Raw genomic sequence first — 19,227 nt, forward strand, 5'->3', positions numbered from 1 at the left:
GAGGGGGACAGTTATGAGGATAGCCTCCAGAAAATTAAAATAAGACCAAAAAGCGCCGCATGGATTTTTCTGGAAGAGAAGTGAATTCAGGGGGGAGGATTCCATCCCCAGGGAGGGCTAATCACTTTGGCAAAAATCAAGATAAGATTCCCCAGAGTGTGTTTCCTTGAGTATGTTTTCGACCTGGATTACACACAAGCGGTGCCGTGACAGAGCCAGGCAGGATACAGGAAGGGGGGAGGGGGGGTGGGGGTCGCTGATGTCGTCACTCGACTCCAAACAAGATGGCGGCCACTGTCAGCCACGATGGCTTTGAAATGCGACACTTCAAAACATGCCCTCCACTGGTTACCTGGGGTCGGTCCACCGCCGACAGGGAGTGGTCTCCCATCTTGGAATGGGTCGCACAGTCTGACAGACTCACCTGTGAAGATTAAGCGAAGAGGCCACCAGTTGACACCTAACACCAGATGGCCATGCTACATGGAATCAAGGACTCATGGTGGCCTCACAACTAACATGTGTAAATAAAACACCCAGGCAAAATCACAATACCTACTGGCACATGAAAGGGTGGCGTACACCACAAGAAATAATAATCGACTACTGTTTTAACACATAAAATACATTTTACTTCCTTATAGAGAATATTATTTGATAAAATCAATACATGATTATTGACATTTGATAAAACATTTTAGCATAATGCTAAAATGTTTTATCAAATGTCAACAATCATGTATTGATTTTATCAAATAATATTCTCTATAAGGAATTAAAATGTATTTTATGTGTTAAAACAGTAGTCGATTATTATTTCTTGTGGTGTACTCCACCCTTTCATGTGCCAGTAGGTATTGTGATTTTGCCTGGGTGTTTTATTTACACATATTGTTTACCCTAACCCAGGAATTTGATTCTTATCAGGGGGTCCTTGTTTCTTTACATATGGCCTCACAACCAACCTCACTTTGTTGTAGGGTGACCAGAATTTTAAAGCCAAAAACCGGGACATTTCACGAAAATAGAAGGACTACCATTTTACTTCAAGCTTGCAGACAGAATGACAGCGCTCCTCAGCAAAGAATTACAGAACAAGAGGTTAGAACAAACATAAAATTTAATTTTTCAAACCCAGTAGCTTGCCTGGTAATTATATTGCTTTCTTAAAACAACTGATAACTACCCCTGCTTTTTACAACATTAAAAAATCACCTGCCACCGTTTTCACTGAACCCTCTCTGAAAACTGGGACAGGAGCTACATTTCCTGAAATCTGCCGGGACAACTGGTGAAAAACCAGCCCCGTCGGGGCAAATCCGGGACGCTTCCCCTACTTTGATGGCACCACATGCCCGGTCTCACTTGTCCCTCAGGTCTCAGCTTGGACGGCCCATGTGAGGGGTGCCTGATCCTAAAGGCGACACGCGCAGCAGTTGAGGAACACAAGGCAGTTGTGTTGCCGTTGGCAGCACCTCCACGGCCTAGGTTGCGCAAGGTTGTCCACCTGGCTCCTGTGGTTTCACACAACCCGCTCCTGGCCAACGTCTGATGTCTGAGCTCCCTTTGTTGCTCTTTCTCCTGCTTGTTTTTCTTTCGATTGATCCTCTCCACCCCCTGAAGAACCCCCCCACGCCCTTCCGCCCACCTACTGGATTTCCTGGCAGTTGAAAAAACCCATTCTAACGGGTGGGTATAAATACCAACGCCCTACACCGAAACCTCATCTTTTTCTGCAACAGAGCTCCTCTCACCGACCTGCAGAGGAACAACCATCCTCTCCATCTTCAGGGCGGGTCAGGTGGACGTCCCGGGACATCTGGTGGGATTCAGGACACCCAGCGGCCAGGACAAGATCGGGGAACCATGAAGTGGATGTTGGTGATCACCTTCCTGGCGCTCTGCGGCTTCACGTTCGGTAAGAAATTGGAATGACACACATCCCAACACAAGACCTTCTGTATCAATGCCCCTAACAGGCTTACCTCTATTGGTGAACTACCTATGAGTGCGCGAATGGCATTCTGAGGTCAACCACGCTCTCTTAGTCCACAAATAGAGAAAAGCTAAAATCTTAGATTTCTTGGCTCCTGATGGTGGAGTAGGTCACCTCTCACTCTGCAAAAAGAATCTAACTTGTCCAAGTTCAGGAAAACCCTTAAACCTGGCTTCTAGGTCTATCCCTTTGGAAGTGGGTCTTAAGGACTGAGAACTATTTGAAACAAGCAATTTTAGGGATCTGTGTTTGCGCTTTATAAATACCCACACAGATAGATCCTTGGACATGGAACCTCCTTGGAAGTCTGCAAAGAAGGCCCATGAGCTTTAAAGGATACCAATAGACCACTGATATCTGGAAGAGTCGGGTATGGCTGCAGTTCTGAAATCCATCTCAAATATGGGGAATCTAAATACTCAAGGGTATAACCGTAGTTGGACAAATATTTAGGTACCGCAAGGGTGTTAATAGACGTAGGAAGAAGAGCAGAGATGTGAGAAAGACCTTTAAATACCTCTTGCTATACATACAGGGAAGGAGGAAGGGATGAGGGGACATTTAGATAGCTTATTGTATATAAACTGGGAATAAAGTACAATTGAGAGAGACAATCATATACCTCATATATGGTATATATACTGAGGGGAAGGTAAGTCAGAGATATGAGAGGACATTTAAATACCTTATGCTACCTATAAAGGAAAGGACGTAGAGATCACTTGATATGAGAGAGACATTAACCTACTCCTTTGCTATGGGTACATGAGTGGATGGAGACACCAGATATACAGATATGTACCGTGTGAGTATCATTTCAGGATGAGAACAAAAGAAGACGGTGGGTGAAAACTGCATAGAACTCTATCCAGGAGGGCAGAGATGTATGAGAGACATTAAATACAACATGGGTATCAAATAGGGAAGGAGGGACAGGGGAGATGGGAGTGAGACAATAAAATGCTGATGACCGGGGATACATGGGAGAAGCTTAAGGAGAGATATGCAAGAGACACTGTCTACCTTTTTCATATAAGTACAGGTGGGAGGAGAAGGGAGATTTGAGGGAGAGACATGTAATACTGCATAGACATAACGCAGGAACAGGAGCGAGACTTCTAAAAACCCTTGGTACAAACATACTCTGGAGGGTGGAAAGAGGAGTTAGGAGAGAGACTAGTGAAAAAAGAGGGGGGACCATGTGACCTTGTGTCATGGAGACACCCCTTTCAATGCCTGGACTTTCCTTGCTTGCAATAGTGATACCCAATGGACTCAAATAAAGATATGAAACTACAACCCCCAGAATGCACTCTTGTGATGAATGAAAACGTAAATGAACACCAAACTGCCTGCTCGATATTGAGTCACCAAGTATTACTACAAGGGACATATGAATGAGACATTCAGGTAGGGTGCAATGTAAGACTTAGAAGGGCGGGAGAGACCCAGAGAGGGGGCATATCCTGAGAGCAAAGGACAGAGCTGGAGACCAAGCAGGGCCTGCGGCCAGGCAGCAGGAAAGGGGACAGGCGGGGTCCTTGTTCGGGAGTTCCTTTAGGAACACGTGGAGCACAGGGCTACAGAGGAAGCATTGTGAATATTAACTAGTTAATTAGGGTATCAGGTGAACATAAAGTCAGACAAGAATAGTGCAAGGGGCGCTCCAGGCAAAATTCAGTTTATTGTATTTGCTGGAGCGCTCCCCATGCCCTGCAAAATGTAGTGTTTTACCTGTCTCAGTAACTTGGCACCAGCTGACGTCATAAGGCTGCTGCCTTACCGTGCCTGCGGAAGTTCTGGCACTGAGTGGAAAGGATGTGATCGGAGAGACAGGTGGGTGTCCAACAAGAGACAGAAAGGCGAGAGAAGTGAGGAGAACAAGGGAGCAGGTAGAGAGGCTGGAACCATGAAGGGCAGGAGCGGCGACAGGGGAGGCTGGGAGAGAAGGAGAAAGAAAGAACAGAGAAGAAACCGGGGTGAAAAACAACCTGTAAGAGTGACTTAAGCAGCGAGAGAGTATGGGGGTGCACTGGTTAAAGCGCATTTAAAAAGTATGAGAACTGTGAAACTGCGCAAAATGGGGTGGGGTCAGCAAGAGTGGGGGCGCGGTCAAAGGCGTGGCAAGAAAAAAAACATTCTGCAACATTTTTCACCTTCAGGTAAATAAATATAAAATAGCACTCAGCTTAAATGAAAAATAAATTCATGCTAAGTTAATCAGTGGGAAATGCACTACAGCACATTATGAAACCTCTATAAGTTATTGCGCTGCAGAGGTCTGTACGTGTAACCAAAGTGGCAGAGAATGGAGTCCTGGCTGGTGCAGCATAGAATAGTGACTTGTGTATGTTTTGTGCTACGAGGTCCCAGTCTGTGACAGAAACCCCTGGGAATATCTAAGTCATTTTTTTTAGCTTGCATTACACACAGTATAAGATAGGCTGCTACAAAATGCGCAAAAGGGTATAAGATAAAAAAAAGTGTTTCCCAAACATACATGTTAGTAATACACAGTATGTAGGCAGTGCAAATAATTTTCATAACTGCCTATTAAAAGGACATTCTTTACAGCTCAACTGGAAACTCCCTTGCAGTTCCACTCAAAAATAATAAATCTTTGTCATCAAGAAGCTTCAAGTGATTCCCTCAAAGCCAATTCCGGCTTCCAAGCACTCTTTGCGTTTGCAGATTAGCCAGTTGCACACATTTCAGTTTCTTTCAGGGCAGCAGGCACCCTGGCAGGAAGGCTTGTTTAGCTGTCAGCCCCTCCCTCCGTTTCACAGCACAGCAGGCTCCCTGCCTTACACTTCAGCTGAAGCATTTATTCTCAGAATTAACCGTCCCAATATGGTTCTCTTTTCACATAAAATAGGGGAACCGTTTTTCTAAAAATAAAAAAGCATGGGCACATAGTGCTACTCCGATCCCGCCCACTTTGACACCTGCGTGTGTAAATGAAAGAGGCATGAGTTGAAATCAAGAGTGTACAGTGTCGGTAGTCAGGAACCCCAGCAGCACCGTCCACGGGCTTCGGGGAACACTTTGAGTGTCAGCACTTATTCATTACAAATGACAAATTAAACACTGCAATTAAATGGTTGTATTAACTAAAAGTGAATTTGTGTGCGCGTGCATGCATGTGCACGCAGCACGTCATTTAGTCATTTCCCCATGAACAGCTACTTTGTAGCCGAGGTTCCTAGTTTTGCATGAAGCGCGCTCTCATTAGCCCACTCTTGAAGAAAACAAGCGGAGACCGAAATAACTTGATAGTTACCACCAGCCAATCTCTAATGTATCGAGATTGATTTGATTGATTTGATTTGATTTGAAGACTTATAAAGTGCGCAAAAGCCCATGGGTGTCTTGGCGCTAAGTGAAGTAAGGGACCAGAAGCCGCTAAACATTTAGTGTACTAGCCAGAAGTGAATAGCCATGTTTTTATCTCTTTCTGGAAAGAGAGCAGCGATGGACTGTTTTTAATTGCAATTGGGAGCAGATTCCATTCCTTTGCTGCGTACAACAGGAAGCTTCTCCCCCCCCACCTGACCTTTTTATATCTTGGGACCTGGATCAGTTTTAGATGGCTAGATCTCAAGGTCCTGGCTGGCTCATAACTTTTCAGCTGGGTTCTCAGGAACCGCGAACCCACCCCATGGAGGGCTTTATAGGCCAGGCACAAGGATTTAAATTTTATTCTTTTTCTGATTGGGAGCCATTGCAGAGAGCTCAATCTGTGTGCTATTGGCTCATGCCTGGGGATGTCCAGCACCAGCCGTGCTGCTGCATTTTGTAGGCGCTGGAACTTAGTCAGATGCTGGGCCTGGATTCCAGCATATAGCGTGTTTCCATAGTCCAGTCTTGATAAAGCCAGCATTGTTACCACTGTTTTGCAAATCTCATGAGGAATGAAAGGTAAAAGTTTCCTGATCATTTTCAGGATATACCAAATCGATGATGATAACTTGTTTGACTGTGCTTCATAAGACAGTTTATTGTCCAGGAGCACACCCAAGATTTTACTTTGTGCACTGCGGACGGGCGGTTTCCCAGGCTGTCTGGCCACCAGTCCTGGGCCCAGGTTTGCATGTCTGAACCCAACAGCATGATTTCGCTTTTGTCTCTGTTCAATTTTAAGCAGTTAGTCTGCATCCAGTGATTGATCTCTTCCATACAGTGTTTGAACCTGGTGGCTGTCTCTTTCACATTGTTTGCAATTGATACCACTATCTGGGTGTTGTCTGTGTTCGAAACTGGGAGGAAGCTGCAGTTCCTTATTATAGCCGCCAGGGATGCCACGTATAGATTGAATAGAGTGGGACCTAATGACGACCCCTGGGGTACCCCGCAAGGGGATTTAAAGGATTTGGATTTGGCCTCTCCCAGCTCGACCGTGAAGGTCCTGTTACGTAGGTATGAAGCTATCAGAGTCCGAGCTGTTTTGTGCACTCCAGCTTCAGCGAAACGGACGAGGAGAGTGTTGTGGTTTAAAGTGTCAAAGGCCGCCGAGAGATCTAGCAAAATCAAGGCCGCCTTTTGGTCCTTGCTCGTATTTTGACCTCCATCTTTTTTCAAGCTTTCTGCAATGTTGTTTTTGTGACTTTAGTGAGTTTAAAAGCCAAGGTTGGGATGGGGTTTTCCTCCTTATCGAGTTATTTTTTGGGGGGACTGCTGTTTTAGTGGCCACGTGTATCCAGCTCGAGATTTGGTTTGTGGCTGTAATGCAATCTTTGTCAAGCTCTGGGGTAGACCTTATTAGATGTTCTTGTAGTTGTGACACATTAATTTTTGACCAATTAAGGTAGGTAATGTGTTCGTGGGATGGGGCTGGTGTCTCTGAGTCTTTCCCTACGTCTATTGCAAATATTATTGCCTTGTGATCGGACCAGGGTACCAGTAAAATCTCAAGTGCCCTAATGTACTTGTTGGAAGTAAAAATCCCATCGAGGGTGTGCTCTGCCTCATGGGTGTTTTGCTTCACAATTTGCTTCATGTCTAGGTTTGCGAGTGCATCTGCAGCAATGTAACGCTAGAGTCTGCGCTATTCTCTAGATGTGGATTAAAGTCGCCTAGGACTGTAAAATCCGCGTTCCTCACACTGTTTTCCAAGAAAGGGCTCAGCAGTTGTGTCAGAGGTGTTTTAGCCCTAGGAGGTCTGTAAATCAGAAGGCCTCTGAAGGTGTCGTTGTTGGTGATGTTTATTTGGAAGTGCAAGATCTCGCAGTCTGGGCTGCTACTCTGATTTATGCTCTTGGTTCTTAATTCGTTCCTGTATATGATGGCCAGCACCCCCCCTCGCTTTTCCTTCATGTCAGCTCTGATGATTGAGTAGCCTTCTGGGATTGCCAGTGCTAGATCGATGTCCGAGGCTTCGTCCGCCCATGACTCCATGAGGAAAAGCGTGTCAAGGTTTTGGGTTTCTACTAGTTCTGCTGTCTCTAAATTGTGTTTAACGAGTGACCGTGCATTGATTAGCCCTGCCCTGATGGTCTTGGTGGCTGGCCTGATGTTCTCGGCGCGCTGAATATTCCGTGTTTTGGTCTGTATAACATTTAAAGGTAGATGACATGTAAGGCATGATTTGGCTAGTCTCAGTGCTAGTTGTGGAGGATAGCCCACTTCTGGCCTGAGTGCAAGTAGCTCAAGGCTGGAAAAATGTATCCACTTGGGACCTGTCGTGGAACAAGTAGGGTTCGTGGCCCTGGGCCCAATCCAGGCGCGGACGGGCGCAGACAGGCTTGCCTTTGGCACGCCTTCGGCGCGCCTGCGGCACGTCCGCTGCGTGTTTGCCCTGGCATTGGCTTAAGTAAGCCAATTTACTCCGGTCGACTAGACCGCTGTGCGCTCGAAGCACCGGAAGTGCCCCCAGCCAGGAAGTGAGTGCATCTGTCCCCGTCTACATCCTCCGTTCACTGACACTTGCTGTGACGGACCGGTGTGTTTGAGGCAGAGCAAGCGGCTGTGGAGGATCAAAGGTATGGTGTGCAATAAGAAACATTACAGTTAAAAGCAGTAGATTATACTTTTAAAAAAGGAAATGAGCAATCAACTGTCTTATGGTCGCGGTTCTGAGCAGCCTTACTTCTTGTAGACAAGGGGGTGGTGATGAACAGTGTCTGAATTAAGCAGACCACTCTTACCCAGTCCAAAGATCAGGGCTTGATCCATCACCGTTATTTAGCTCACTGCACCATCCCAGCTCAGAACCTGGCTATATGCAAATTAGTCTGTCCCTGGCCCAGTGCATCATGGGAACAGGGCAGACCAAACTACCAAGCCAATTCTTCACCGGAAAGGAGACAAGTTTCCGGGGACCGGTTTCTGGCATTTCAGTCGTCGTCGGCCCGGCTTGCTTGAATCCTGATGGTGCAGTGAGCAAGGGACTCATGTCTGAGTATACCCTGCCACACCTATAGTGGCCAAAAACGATTCAGAAAAGCTTGTTTCCTTCCCAGTATAAGAATTGGCTTGGTAGTTTGGTCTGCCCTGTTCCCATGATGCACTGGGCCAGGGTCAGACTAATTTGCATATAGCCAAGTTCTGAGCTGGGATGGTGCAGTGAGCTAAGAAACGGTGATGGATCAAGCCCTGATCTTTGGACTGGGTAAGAGTGGTCTGCTTAATTCAGACACTCTGTTCATCACCACCCCCTTTTCTGAATCATTACTTCTTGTAGAGCAGCGAGGTCTCGTAAATCAGACCCGTATCTGTTCCAGCCAAGCCTTAAGTAAGCCGATTAACTCCGGTCGACTTTTAAAAAAGGAAATGAACAATCAACTGTCTTACGGTCGCGGTCCAATGCTCTCCACATCACTGGAGTCAAGCTATCCTGGCTGAAGACGGCTGATAGCCAGAAACAGGTCCTAGGATGCTTGATTCCGGCTCAGGAAAGACATGGCTTGGCAGTTCGGGCTGGACTGTTCCCATGAGGCACAGGGTCAAGGCTGATTTGCATATGGCCATGTCTGAACTGGGGTGGTGTGGAGTGCCAAAAAAACTATTGGATTTAGGCCCAGATCTCTGTACTGGGGTGAATGTATGACATTGTTCTGCATTCTGTCCAGCAATTGTTGTTTTTGCATTTGTCACCCAGAGTGGGATGGGTATGCTCAGCCGTGAGTCCCATGCTCTCTACACCACTGGAGTCAAGATAGCCTGGCTGAAGACGGCTGATAGCCAGAAACCAGTTCTAGGATGCTTGATTCCGCTCCATGAAAGACTTGGCTTGGCAGTTCGGACTGGACTGTTCCCATGAGGCACAGGGTCAAGGCTAATTTGCATATGTCCATGTCTGAACTGGGATGGTGTGGAGTGCAAAAAAACGATGGCTTTAGGCCCAGATCTCTGTACTGGGGTGAATGTCTGACATTGTTCTGCATTCTGTCCATCAATTGTTGTTTTTGCATTTGTCACCCCGAGTGGGATGGGTATTCCCAGACGCGGGTCCCATGCTCTCCACACCACTGGAGTCAAGCTATCCTGGCTGAAGACGGCTGATAGCCAGAAACCGGTCCTAGGATGCTTGATTCCGGTCCAGGAAAGACATGGCTTGGCAGTTCGGGCTGGACTGTTCCCATGAGGCACAGGGTCAAGGCTGATTTGCATATAGCCATGTCTGAACTGGGGTGGTGTGGAGTGCAAAAAAACGATGGATTTAGGCCCAGATCTCTGTACTGGGGTGAATGTATGACATTGTTCTGCATTCTGTCAATCAATTGTTGTTTTCACGGTTCTGAGCAGCCTTACTTCTTGGAGAGCAGCGAAGTCTTGTAAATCGCAAGAAAATCATGGAACTGGCGGTTACACGACAGCTCCAAGCACAAGAGGAACTAAAGGCCTGATTTAGAATTTTATGGGCAGGTTACTCCTGAGCTTGACAGTTTATATCCAATGGCACTTGTAAAACGGTGTATGGGATATTCATCATGTTCATGAAGAAGTAACTCATCCGCCAAAATTTAACTCAGGCCCAAAATCATCAGCTCCAGTTTTAAATTAGGCTTTCTGCCCACCTCTGGTGAGGATCTACATAGAGATACCAAAGAAACTCGTGGACAGGCTTTAAAGTCCATAAGATCAGGCAGCTATAATGTACCTCAACCCCAAACACATGCCCAGATTAAAAAAGCCCGAACATTACTCCAATGACTCCTGGTGCTCTCAAGTATCAAGTTCAAAGTCCCTGGTGACCACAATTGGGGCAAATGTCTGGGGCTTTCCATGGAGTTTAACACGCCCACCGTTTGCCTTGGAATCATCCTGGACTAAGAGCTCAAAGTGAACCGCCAGATCAACTCCGTCTCATCCTCCTGCTTCCACACCCTCCGCCTCCTACGTAAGACCTTCAAATGGATCCCCTCGAACACAAAAAGACTGTCACTCACGCCCTGATCACCAGCAGACTCGACTACGGCAACGCACTCTACGCCGGAATAAACAAAAACCTCAACCGAAAGCTACAGAACATTTAAAAAACGCTGCCGTAAGACTGGTCCTCAACCTACCAAGACACTGCCACATCTCCGAGCACCTGCGCACACTCCACTGGCTCACCATCAAAGCTAGAGTCACCTTCAAGATGCTAACACACGCTCACAAGGCCCTCCACGACACCGGACCAGCATACCTGAACAGCTAACTCAAATTCCATGCACCCCAAAGGACCCTAGGATCAGCCCAGCTCCCCTATGCTGTGGTCCCCCGCACCAGAAAGACCAGATCGGGAGGTCGCTCCTTCTTCAGCGCAGCCAGAGCCTGGAACAACCTTCCACTCCACCTCAGACAGACAACATCACTCCCCATCTTCTCAAGAAACCTCAAAATCTGGCTCTTCGACAGACCCCCCTCCTTGATGGACTGGAACCTGCAACACCCCTCCACCCCCAGCGCCAGTGAGTAGTCGCGCTTAACAAACACCTGATTGATTGTGCCAAATGGGCATCTCCAATCACTGACAGCACACCAGAAGGCCCATGAGCCTTAGTCCATTCAAAGCCTGGAGGCTGGTCCCTGGGAGTCCAACATGATGCCATTGAACCCTGGAGTGAAGGAAGTACACCACCACACACGCTCCAGGAACCAGCCGAAGAACGAACTATTTATAAAACTGGCCAATTCCCACACAGAGGTGGGGTCGCATTGAAGAATGATTGCTATTGGCCAGGGTTGAATAGTTGGACATTTTTTATGGTGTCTGTCAGATCTGTGTGTGTACTGTAGTACGGGTCCATCAGCTTTGTGCTTCTCTGTTTATCGCTGTGTAGAGTAAGGTTCATTTACTTGTGCCTTCAGATCTTTGTGTGTTCTATAGTTCAGCTCGGTTACCTGGCTGTGTGCAGCTCAGTTTATCCTCCTGTGTGTAGAGAGCTGCTCATTTACTTGTGCCTTCAGATCTTTGTGTGTTCTATAGTTCAGCTCGGTTACCTGGCTGTGTGCAGCTCAGTTTATCCTCCTGTGTGTAGAGAGCTGCTCATTTACTTGTGCCTTCAGATCTTTGTGTGTTCTATAATTCAGCACCGTTACCTGGCTGTGTGCAGCTCAGTTTATCCTGTGTGTAGCAAGCTGCTCATTTACTTGTGCCTTCAGATCTTTGTGTGTTCTATAGTTCAGCTTGGTTACCTGGCTGTGTGCAGCTCAGTTTATCCTGTGTGTAGAGAGCTGCTCATTTACTTGTGCCTTCAGATCTTTGTGTGTTCTATAGTTCAGCTCGGTTACCTTGATGTGTGCAGCTCAGTTTATCCCCCTGTGTGTAGAGAGCTGCTCATTTACTTGTGCCTTCAGATCTTTGTGTGTTCTATAGTTCAGCTCGGTTACCTGGCTGTGTGCAGCTCAGTTTATCCTCCTGTGTGTAGAGAGCTGCTCATTTACTTGTGCCTTCAGATCTTTGTGTGTTCTATAATTCAGTACTGTTACCTGGCTGTGTGCAGCTCAGTTTATCCTGTGTGTAGAGAGCTGCTCATTTACTTGTGCCTTCAGATCTTTGTGTGTTCTATAATTCAGCTCCGTTACCTGGCTGTGTGCAGCTCAGTTTATCCTGCGTGTAGAGAGCTGCTCATTTACTTGTGCCTTCAGATCTTTGTGTGTTCTATAGTTCAGCTCGGTTACCTGGCTGTGTGCAGCTAAGTTTATTCTCCTGTGTGTAGAGAGCTGCTTATTTACTTGTGCCTTCAGATCTTTGTGTGTTCTATAGTTCAGCTTGGTTACCTGGCTGTGTGCAGCTCAGTTTATCCTCCTGTGTGTAGAGAGCTGCTCATTTACTTGTGCCTTCAGATCTTTGTGTGTTCTATAGTTCAGCTTGGTTACCTGGCTGTGTGCAGCTCAGTTTATCCTGTGTGTAGAGAGCTGCTCATTTACTTGTGCTTTCAGATCTTTGTGTGTTCTATAATTCAGCTCCGTTACCTGGCTGTGTGCAGCTCAGTTTATCCAGTGTGTAGAGAGCTGCTCATTTACTTGTGCCTTCAGATCTTTGTGTGTTCTATAGTTCAGCTCAGTAACCTGGCTGTGTGCATCTCAGTTTATCCTGTGTGTAGAGAGCTGCTCATTTACTTGTGTCCTGGAGATGCTTGTGCGTTCTATAGTTCAGCTCTCTCTTTGGTTAGAATGGGGTGCAGGCTGGTTTGGTGGGTGTGTGCACGTCTTCATTTAATCAAGTGTGAAAGGTCTTTGTTAAGTGCCTGCAGCTCCTTCATTTGTGGTTGTGACTAGGAGTGCTCCAGCACAGAGGATGGGGGCCTGGCGTGGGTAGAAGTTGCTCGGGAGCTGAGTGGTGGGCACAGCGTGGAGGGCAGACACTGGTGATATTCGAGTAAGAGACAAACCTTTTATGACCCAAGTCCCGGCCATCAGGTGGCAGCAGTGGGATGAAGGCACAGCTTTAAGTGGGCAGGGTCTCACCGGGTCTGAGCCCCGCCAGTTTATTAAAGGAGGCCTCGAAACGGGTCTCTTTCTGGCTCTGTTTTGTACCCTGCACTGGCTGTCCGTTTTGCTCGGACTGCAGTAACAGCAGGCCCATCAATGTGCGCGTACTCACACTGCTCACTTCTCACTATTGGAGAAGTTACGGCATGACGTCATGCCAGGGGAGCATCGTAGGGGAAGGGAAATCTTTTAAAGAGAGTAATTTTCTCTCTGGTTTCCCTTCTCTTTTTGAAACTCAGGAGCAGCAACATTGTCGTGGTATCACCAGGGCTTTAAGTGGAAGCTTTTTCAATATTATATACATGCCATAGTTACTGCTTATCTTATGCAACTAACAACCATTGGCAAACCAATAGTCCTTACTTCTTGTAGATATGATCTTACTTGTATTATATATCTAGAAGAAATGACAGAAACAGCAAAATACAAGTCTGGCGGCACACTATGCTAAGCACAGATTTTTAGCTTGCGTGTTTTTAAGCCACACCCTTAATTAAATTTGCCACACCCCTTTGAGAGCCCAGTTTTGTCATCCCACTTAAAGACTTAAAGCCCTGGATGTGTTCTGTGGGGGTGATTATGTAAAGGGACGAGGAAGTGTACTGAAGGATGACATTTTTTAATTGTATTTTATTTCGTGTTTTGTAAAGGGCCACTCGCCACCAGGCACGAGTTTGAGTTGCAGGTCAATGTAGGGACTGTCGGGTACCACAGTAATTCTCCGTGAAACCTGGCGATGTAAAACCAATGGCCCATCAGGTAAGGACGGGGCATTCTGAGGACGTCTGCCATTAAAAAGATAAATAAAATACCACAGCTTGAAAGAGTATCGTAATGAAAACCAAGGGGTAGATTTACTACTTCTGGCGCATCTCTGCTAATCAGCAGGGTTGCGGCAGAAGAGTTGCGATGCATCTGCCCACCAGTGCGCCACCACTGATGCGCCGCATTTACAATGCGGCGCACGGATGGGTAGATGTGTGTCGCACCCCCCGCCAGAGAGGCTACCACGTGGCTCAGAGAATAAAGACTGAAATTTTTTTGGAAAAGATTGTCCCAAGAGTGACATCTGGTCATGGTAAGATCTGGCTGGGGAACAGCCTTTACCAAGAAAGTTTTAGAACATTACAACGCAATTTTTACATCGCAATTACTTTTACCATGGTAGTCTTTACAACGGGTGTAGTAAGTAGTTTATATGTTTTAAAGGGTAATTAAAAAGGGCATGGGGGGTTTGGGCGCTCTCCCCCAAAACTATAAAATTTTAAAATATTTGCAAACCTATAAAGGACATAAATGTAATTTGTTAAACAAATATACATTATGTTAACAATAATGTATTAAGAATTAATGTGTTGCTCTTGAACAGTAGGTGTCAGTGTTAGCCTGTGACTGGACTTTATGCACACAGTAAGCATGGAAAAAGTGTGCGTGGTAGTGGATTGCGCGGTGAAGGCATTTCAAATATGAGTGAATGTGAATGCGTGGTAGTGGTATGCGCTGTAAAATCTGCAAAATAAACACGTGCATGGTGAATGAACGTGTAGTAATGTCATACAACTGGTCTGGTCGCATCTTCAGCCCTAGCACACATCAGGCGGAACACTAGAGGCTGGATACCCTATCATGAGCGCCTGGATACCTTATCACAAGCGCCTGCATACCCTATCACTAGTGCCTTGATACCCTGTCACAAGCGCCTGGATACCCTGTCACAAGCACCTGGATACTCTATTGCAAGCTCCTGGATACCCTATCACAAGCGATTAGATATCCTGTGGCAAGCGCCTGGATACTCTATTGCAAGCACCTGGATACCCTGGTGCGGGTGGCTGAATACCCTATCGCAAGCATCTGGATTCTCGATCACAAGCGCCTAAATACCCTGTCACAAGTGCCTGGATACCTTATCACAAGCACCCGGATACTCTATCACAAACACCAACATACCCTGTCACAAGCGCCTGGATACCCTGTCACAAGCGCTTGGATATCCTGTCGCAAGTGCCTGGTTACTCTATTACAAGTGCCTGGATACCCTGTCCCAAGCGCTTGAATATCCTGTCGCAATCGCCTGAATACTCTATTGCAAGCGCCTGGATACCCTGTCACAAACGATTGGATAACCTGTGGCAAGTGCCTGGATACTCTATTGCAAGCACCTGGATACCATGGCGCAGGTGCCTGAATACCCTATCGCAAGCGTCTGGGTTCCCTATCACAAGCGCCTAAATACCCTGTCACAAGAGCCTTTGTACCCTATCACAAGCGCCTGGATCCTCTATCACAAACACCTAAATACCCTGTCACAGGTACCTAGATACCCTATCACAAGTGCCTGGTTACCTTGTCACAAGCGCCTAAATACCCTATCATAAGCGCCTGGATACCCTATCACAAGTGCCCGGATACTCTATCACAAACATCTAAGTGGAGAAGCGTGGCTCAATGGTTAGAGCGGCAGACCCTGATGCAGAGGTCTGGCCAGGGACCAGGGTTCAATTCCCGCTCTTGGACTCAATCTCCCCGGACCTGATCATTCTCGCTTCGATGCCTAGTCTAATCATGGGTCCCACTCTGTGACTCTGGGCAATAGCTTGCTTAATCTCCACAATGGCCCCAGCAGCGCGTGGATGCCTGGCTTCACCTTGGGGGTGCCCAGGAGTGGACACTTCACAGGAAAGCCAGGAAGGGTTCCACAGCGGTATGAATACAGCGCTACGAGACCTCTGGGTAGGAGGTGCTATACAAATACAAACACATTTACATTTACATTTAAATACCCAGTCACAAGCACCTAGATACCCTATCACAAGTGCCTGTATATCCTATCACTAGTGCCTGGATACCCTGGATACCCTGTCACAAGAGTCTGGATACTCAATCACAAACACCTAAATATCCTGTCACAAGTGCCTGGATACCCTATCTCAATGCAGCGTTGTTATTGGTCTGAGCGCCGTGACAGGGCACTCAACAAGGGGCTGGAGGCGTAGGCTTTTTCCTCATTCTGGCTCTAATGCAGCCTGCATGGAGAACAGGGAAAGTGCACACAACTGTTTTGGGCGGCTCGAGAGGGACGATGAAACAGTCCTGGTGCACTTAGGAGTGTTCTACCACTCCTCCCTTGCTCTGCAGCCCCGCCCCTTCACTCATGCTGTCTCAGGAGAAGGACAAAATAAAATGATTATAGAATTACATAAATATTATTTTATTTTTTCCATCCTTTTGCTGCTTCCTGGCATTGGGGCGACACTCCACCACCTTAGCGAAGGAGGCGCCACTGTCTGTACATCTTGGTCCAGGGTCGGATTGGTAGGGCGGGCACTCGGGCAATGGCCCGGTATTTGAGTTGCAGCTGCAGGATACTTTTTTGACCAACGTGGTTGCTGATTTGAGCTGTGTCTGTGGTGTTTAGATGCTGCCAGCACCGTAGTGGGGTCCTGAGCTGCCTTTCCGGAAACAGATGGGCCTCTATTACCTCCAATTTACCAGGGGCAACGATGTGTCCTTCCCAGTCTCCCCTTGAGCTGGTCCATTAATGTATGCAGAGCAGGGGTGGGAGGCCTGAGCAGAAGTGGCCCGACCTTCCATGCACTGTCAACATTTTCATTTTTTTAAATGTAAGTAAATTGAGAACCCCACCCCCTCTTCTTTCTCTCTATAACACTTAAAACACTCACGCAGTGTTTTGCAAAACGGAAAAGGCGCAATCTGCGAATGTGGAGCACTTCTTTTTTTATGGTCGCGGGTCTATTTTTTTTATCCCAGTCCAACCCTGTCTTGGTCCCCCACCTCAGCCTACTGCATCTTCTTCATCTGCTTGGTTCATTAGTGACCTCCCTCTTCGTCTGTTTCTTTTCTCTTCCAGGTCAAGGCCTCCAGTGTTACTCCTGCACCGCTTCCATCTACGGCTATTGCACAACATACGACAGAGCAAAGGTGTACTGCGCAGACGCCAACCAGAGATGTGCCAGCATCAAAGTGTCATCACGTAAGTCTGGACCTGACAATGAGTGCATGCTCTGCATGGCATGGGCGACAAACCTGCCAACATGTATGGGCCACCCTATGTCACACGGTCTCAGTTCTCTTCACACAATCTACTGGTGAAGAAGAGTCAATATCACACAGGGGCATAAGGGGTTCCAGCTCACCAGCACTCTGAGCTGACGCCCATCAGGGATTCTGCCATCTCCTGAGATGTGGGTGTCAACTTTAAAAGAATTTGCAAGTGTTTTGGGGGAGGAGGGGCTGCTCAAAGCCCTGCCCATCTTCTAGGCCTCATCCTCTTCATCACACATCCGGAGCTGGTGAGGCAGTGAAAGCACAAATCCCCGCCCCATCTTCTTGGCCCCCCTTCTTCTCACATGTGGAATTATTTTAGAGGGTGGCTGATCTGAGGTAGGCTGACCGGATTGGTCCACTTTAAGTCAGGTACTGCCTGTAGGGGAGAGGATGTGGCGTGAAGGCCAGCACTGCCAGCTTTGAAACCAGGTGCAAGTCTCAGCGTCGGCTCAACAGCCTGTGATTCTGCACAAATCGCTTAATCTCTCTGTGGCTAAAAATCAATGTGTCCTTATGCAATATGACTGGTGTGCATGTAAAGCGAGGCAATACCTTTTGGTCAAGTTCGTGCTATGAGCACCATGGGCACCCTGAACCTGCCACAGTGACGGAAGACAGGAAGGAAAGGGCTGGTACAGTTCAACTGGCCTTCATGTTTAGTGTTTGAAGAACTTTATGTACATTCGTCTAATAAGTGACAGTGAATTGACATGTTGATGCTAATTCACAGAAAGTATATTTGTTCAATGAGATGGGCCACTGTCCGTATACAGACACATATGTCGTTTAAGTATTGAGAATTCTTTTTATCAGGAATAAAACCATGTTTTTTGAGTTGTGAGTTGAGTTATGTGCTGTTTTATGTGTTGTGTTATGTGTTGCGTTATGTGCTGTTGTTTTATGTGTTGTCTTGATTTATGTGTTGTGTTTTGTGTGTTGTGTGTTGTGTTGTTATGTCTATTGTTAAATGTTGTGTTTTGTGTGTTGGGTTGTTTTGTTGTTTGTTGTGTTGTTTTATGTGTTGTGGGGTTTTATGTGTTGTGTTGTTTTGTGTTGTGTTTTGTTGTTTTATGTGTTGTGTTATGTGTTGTTTTATGTTGCTTTATGTGTTGTTTTATGTGTTGTGGGGTTTTATGTGGTGTGTTGTTTTGTGTTGTGTTATGTGTTGTGTTATGTGTTGTTTTATGTGGTGTGTTGTACTATAGGCTCTTGTATAGCACACATACACCACTCGTTTCTAGGCACTGAAACAACACATGTCCCTCAGGAAGTGACATACTGTATCATGTTCGGAACTATATAAAACTTTCTGCAGGTCAGAGGAAGAGGTGTACTGTGGAGAGTTAAGTTGTGTTTAGCTAGAAACCTTTGTGCAGTGAAAAATTCTGTTCATGTCTGTAGAAAACGCCGCTCAATTGCAAGAAAAAGGTGACAGAGATATGAAGGGCCTCATGTATCAATATTGTAAATAGCGTTACCTAATTGCAATTTGCTGCGAATTGCAATTAGGTCATTGCTATTACTAATGTATGAAACTCCATGCGTTTCATTTAACGATTCTAGGTGGGTCGCAAAATGACCTACCTCATGAATATTAATGAGGGAGGTAGCAATTTGCGACTCATTGGGAATCGCTAAAATTATGGGGATGTTGGCATGCCGGGGACAGCAGACCACCATGTCCGTGATTGTTTTTGAATAAAGCAATAATTTTAAAAAATGCAGCCCATTTTCTGTACAGGTAAACAGTTGTGTTTAAAAAAGAAAAATGAAAGTTTTCTATTTATTTTTAAGAGTAGGCAGTGGTTCATGAGACCACTGCCTACTCTGAAAAAAATGTTTGTTCTACCATTCACAAAGGAAAATGGGTCCTCTAGGGACCCCTTCTCCTTTGTGAAGTGTTACCACTTGAAGTTGGTGGTAAAACACAAATGTTTTGCGACTGCATTTCGGTCGCAAAACATTCTAACATTCCGGTGTGATTCGGTATTAGAAAGGGATGCCCTAAACACTCCATTTCCTACCACCGAATCGCAAACGCAATTTCTGATTCGATAGTAGGTCACCAAATTCACAAATAGGGTTTGGTACATCAAAAAGTGCTTTCTTTCTGGTCACAAACAGACCGATTCTGTGAATCGGGCCGTTTGCAGGCAGAAAAAGGCTTCTTACGTCTGGCCCATAGTTTACAAGAATTGTTTCAGCACAAAGAAGAGCCCGGGCACCTGTTTTGGGTTCAGTAT

At 46.4% G+C, this 19,227-nt stretch overlaps 1 protein-coding gene across 1 annotated transcript in view; it reads left to right on the forward strand.

Annotated features, from left to right (window-relative positions):
• The first annotated feature begins 1,745 nt into the window (after positions 1-1,745).
• LOC147717860 (uncharacterized) overlaps positions 1,746-19,227 on the forward strand; it is a 43,650-nt gene continuing 26,168 nt past the window's right edge. The window contains exons 1-2 of the mRNA XM_086924638.1: positions 1,746-1,918; positions 16,788-16,910. Coding sequence (XP_086780764.1) covers positions 1,867-1,918; positions 16,788-16,910 — 175 coding nt within the window. The 5' untranslated portion in view covers positions 1,746-1,866. The remainder of the gene's footprint in view (positions 1,919-16,787; positions 16,911-19,227) is intronic.

The sequence above is a fragment of the Lissotriton vulgaris genome, chromosome 5 (assembly GCF_964263255.1).
Source record: "Lissotriton vulgaris chromosome 5, aLisVul1.2, whole genome shotgun sequence".
Lineage (NCBI taxonomy): Eukaryota > Metazoa > Chordata > Amphibia > Caudata > Salamandridae > Lissotriton > Lissotriton vulgaris.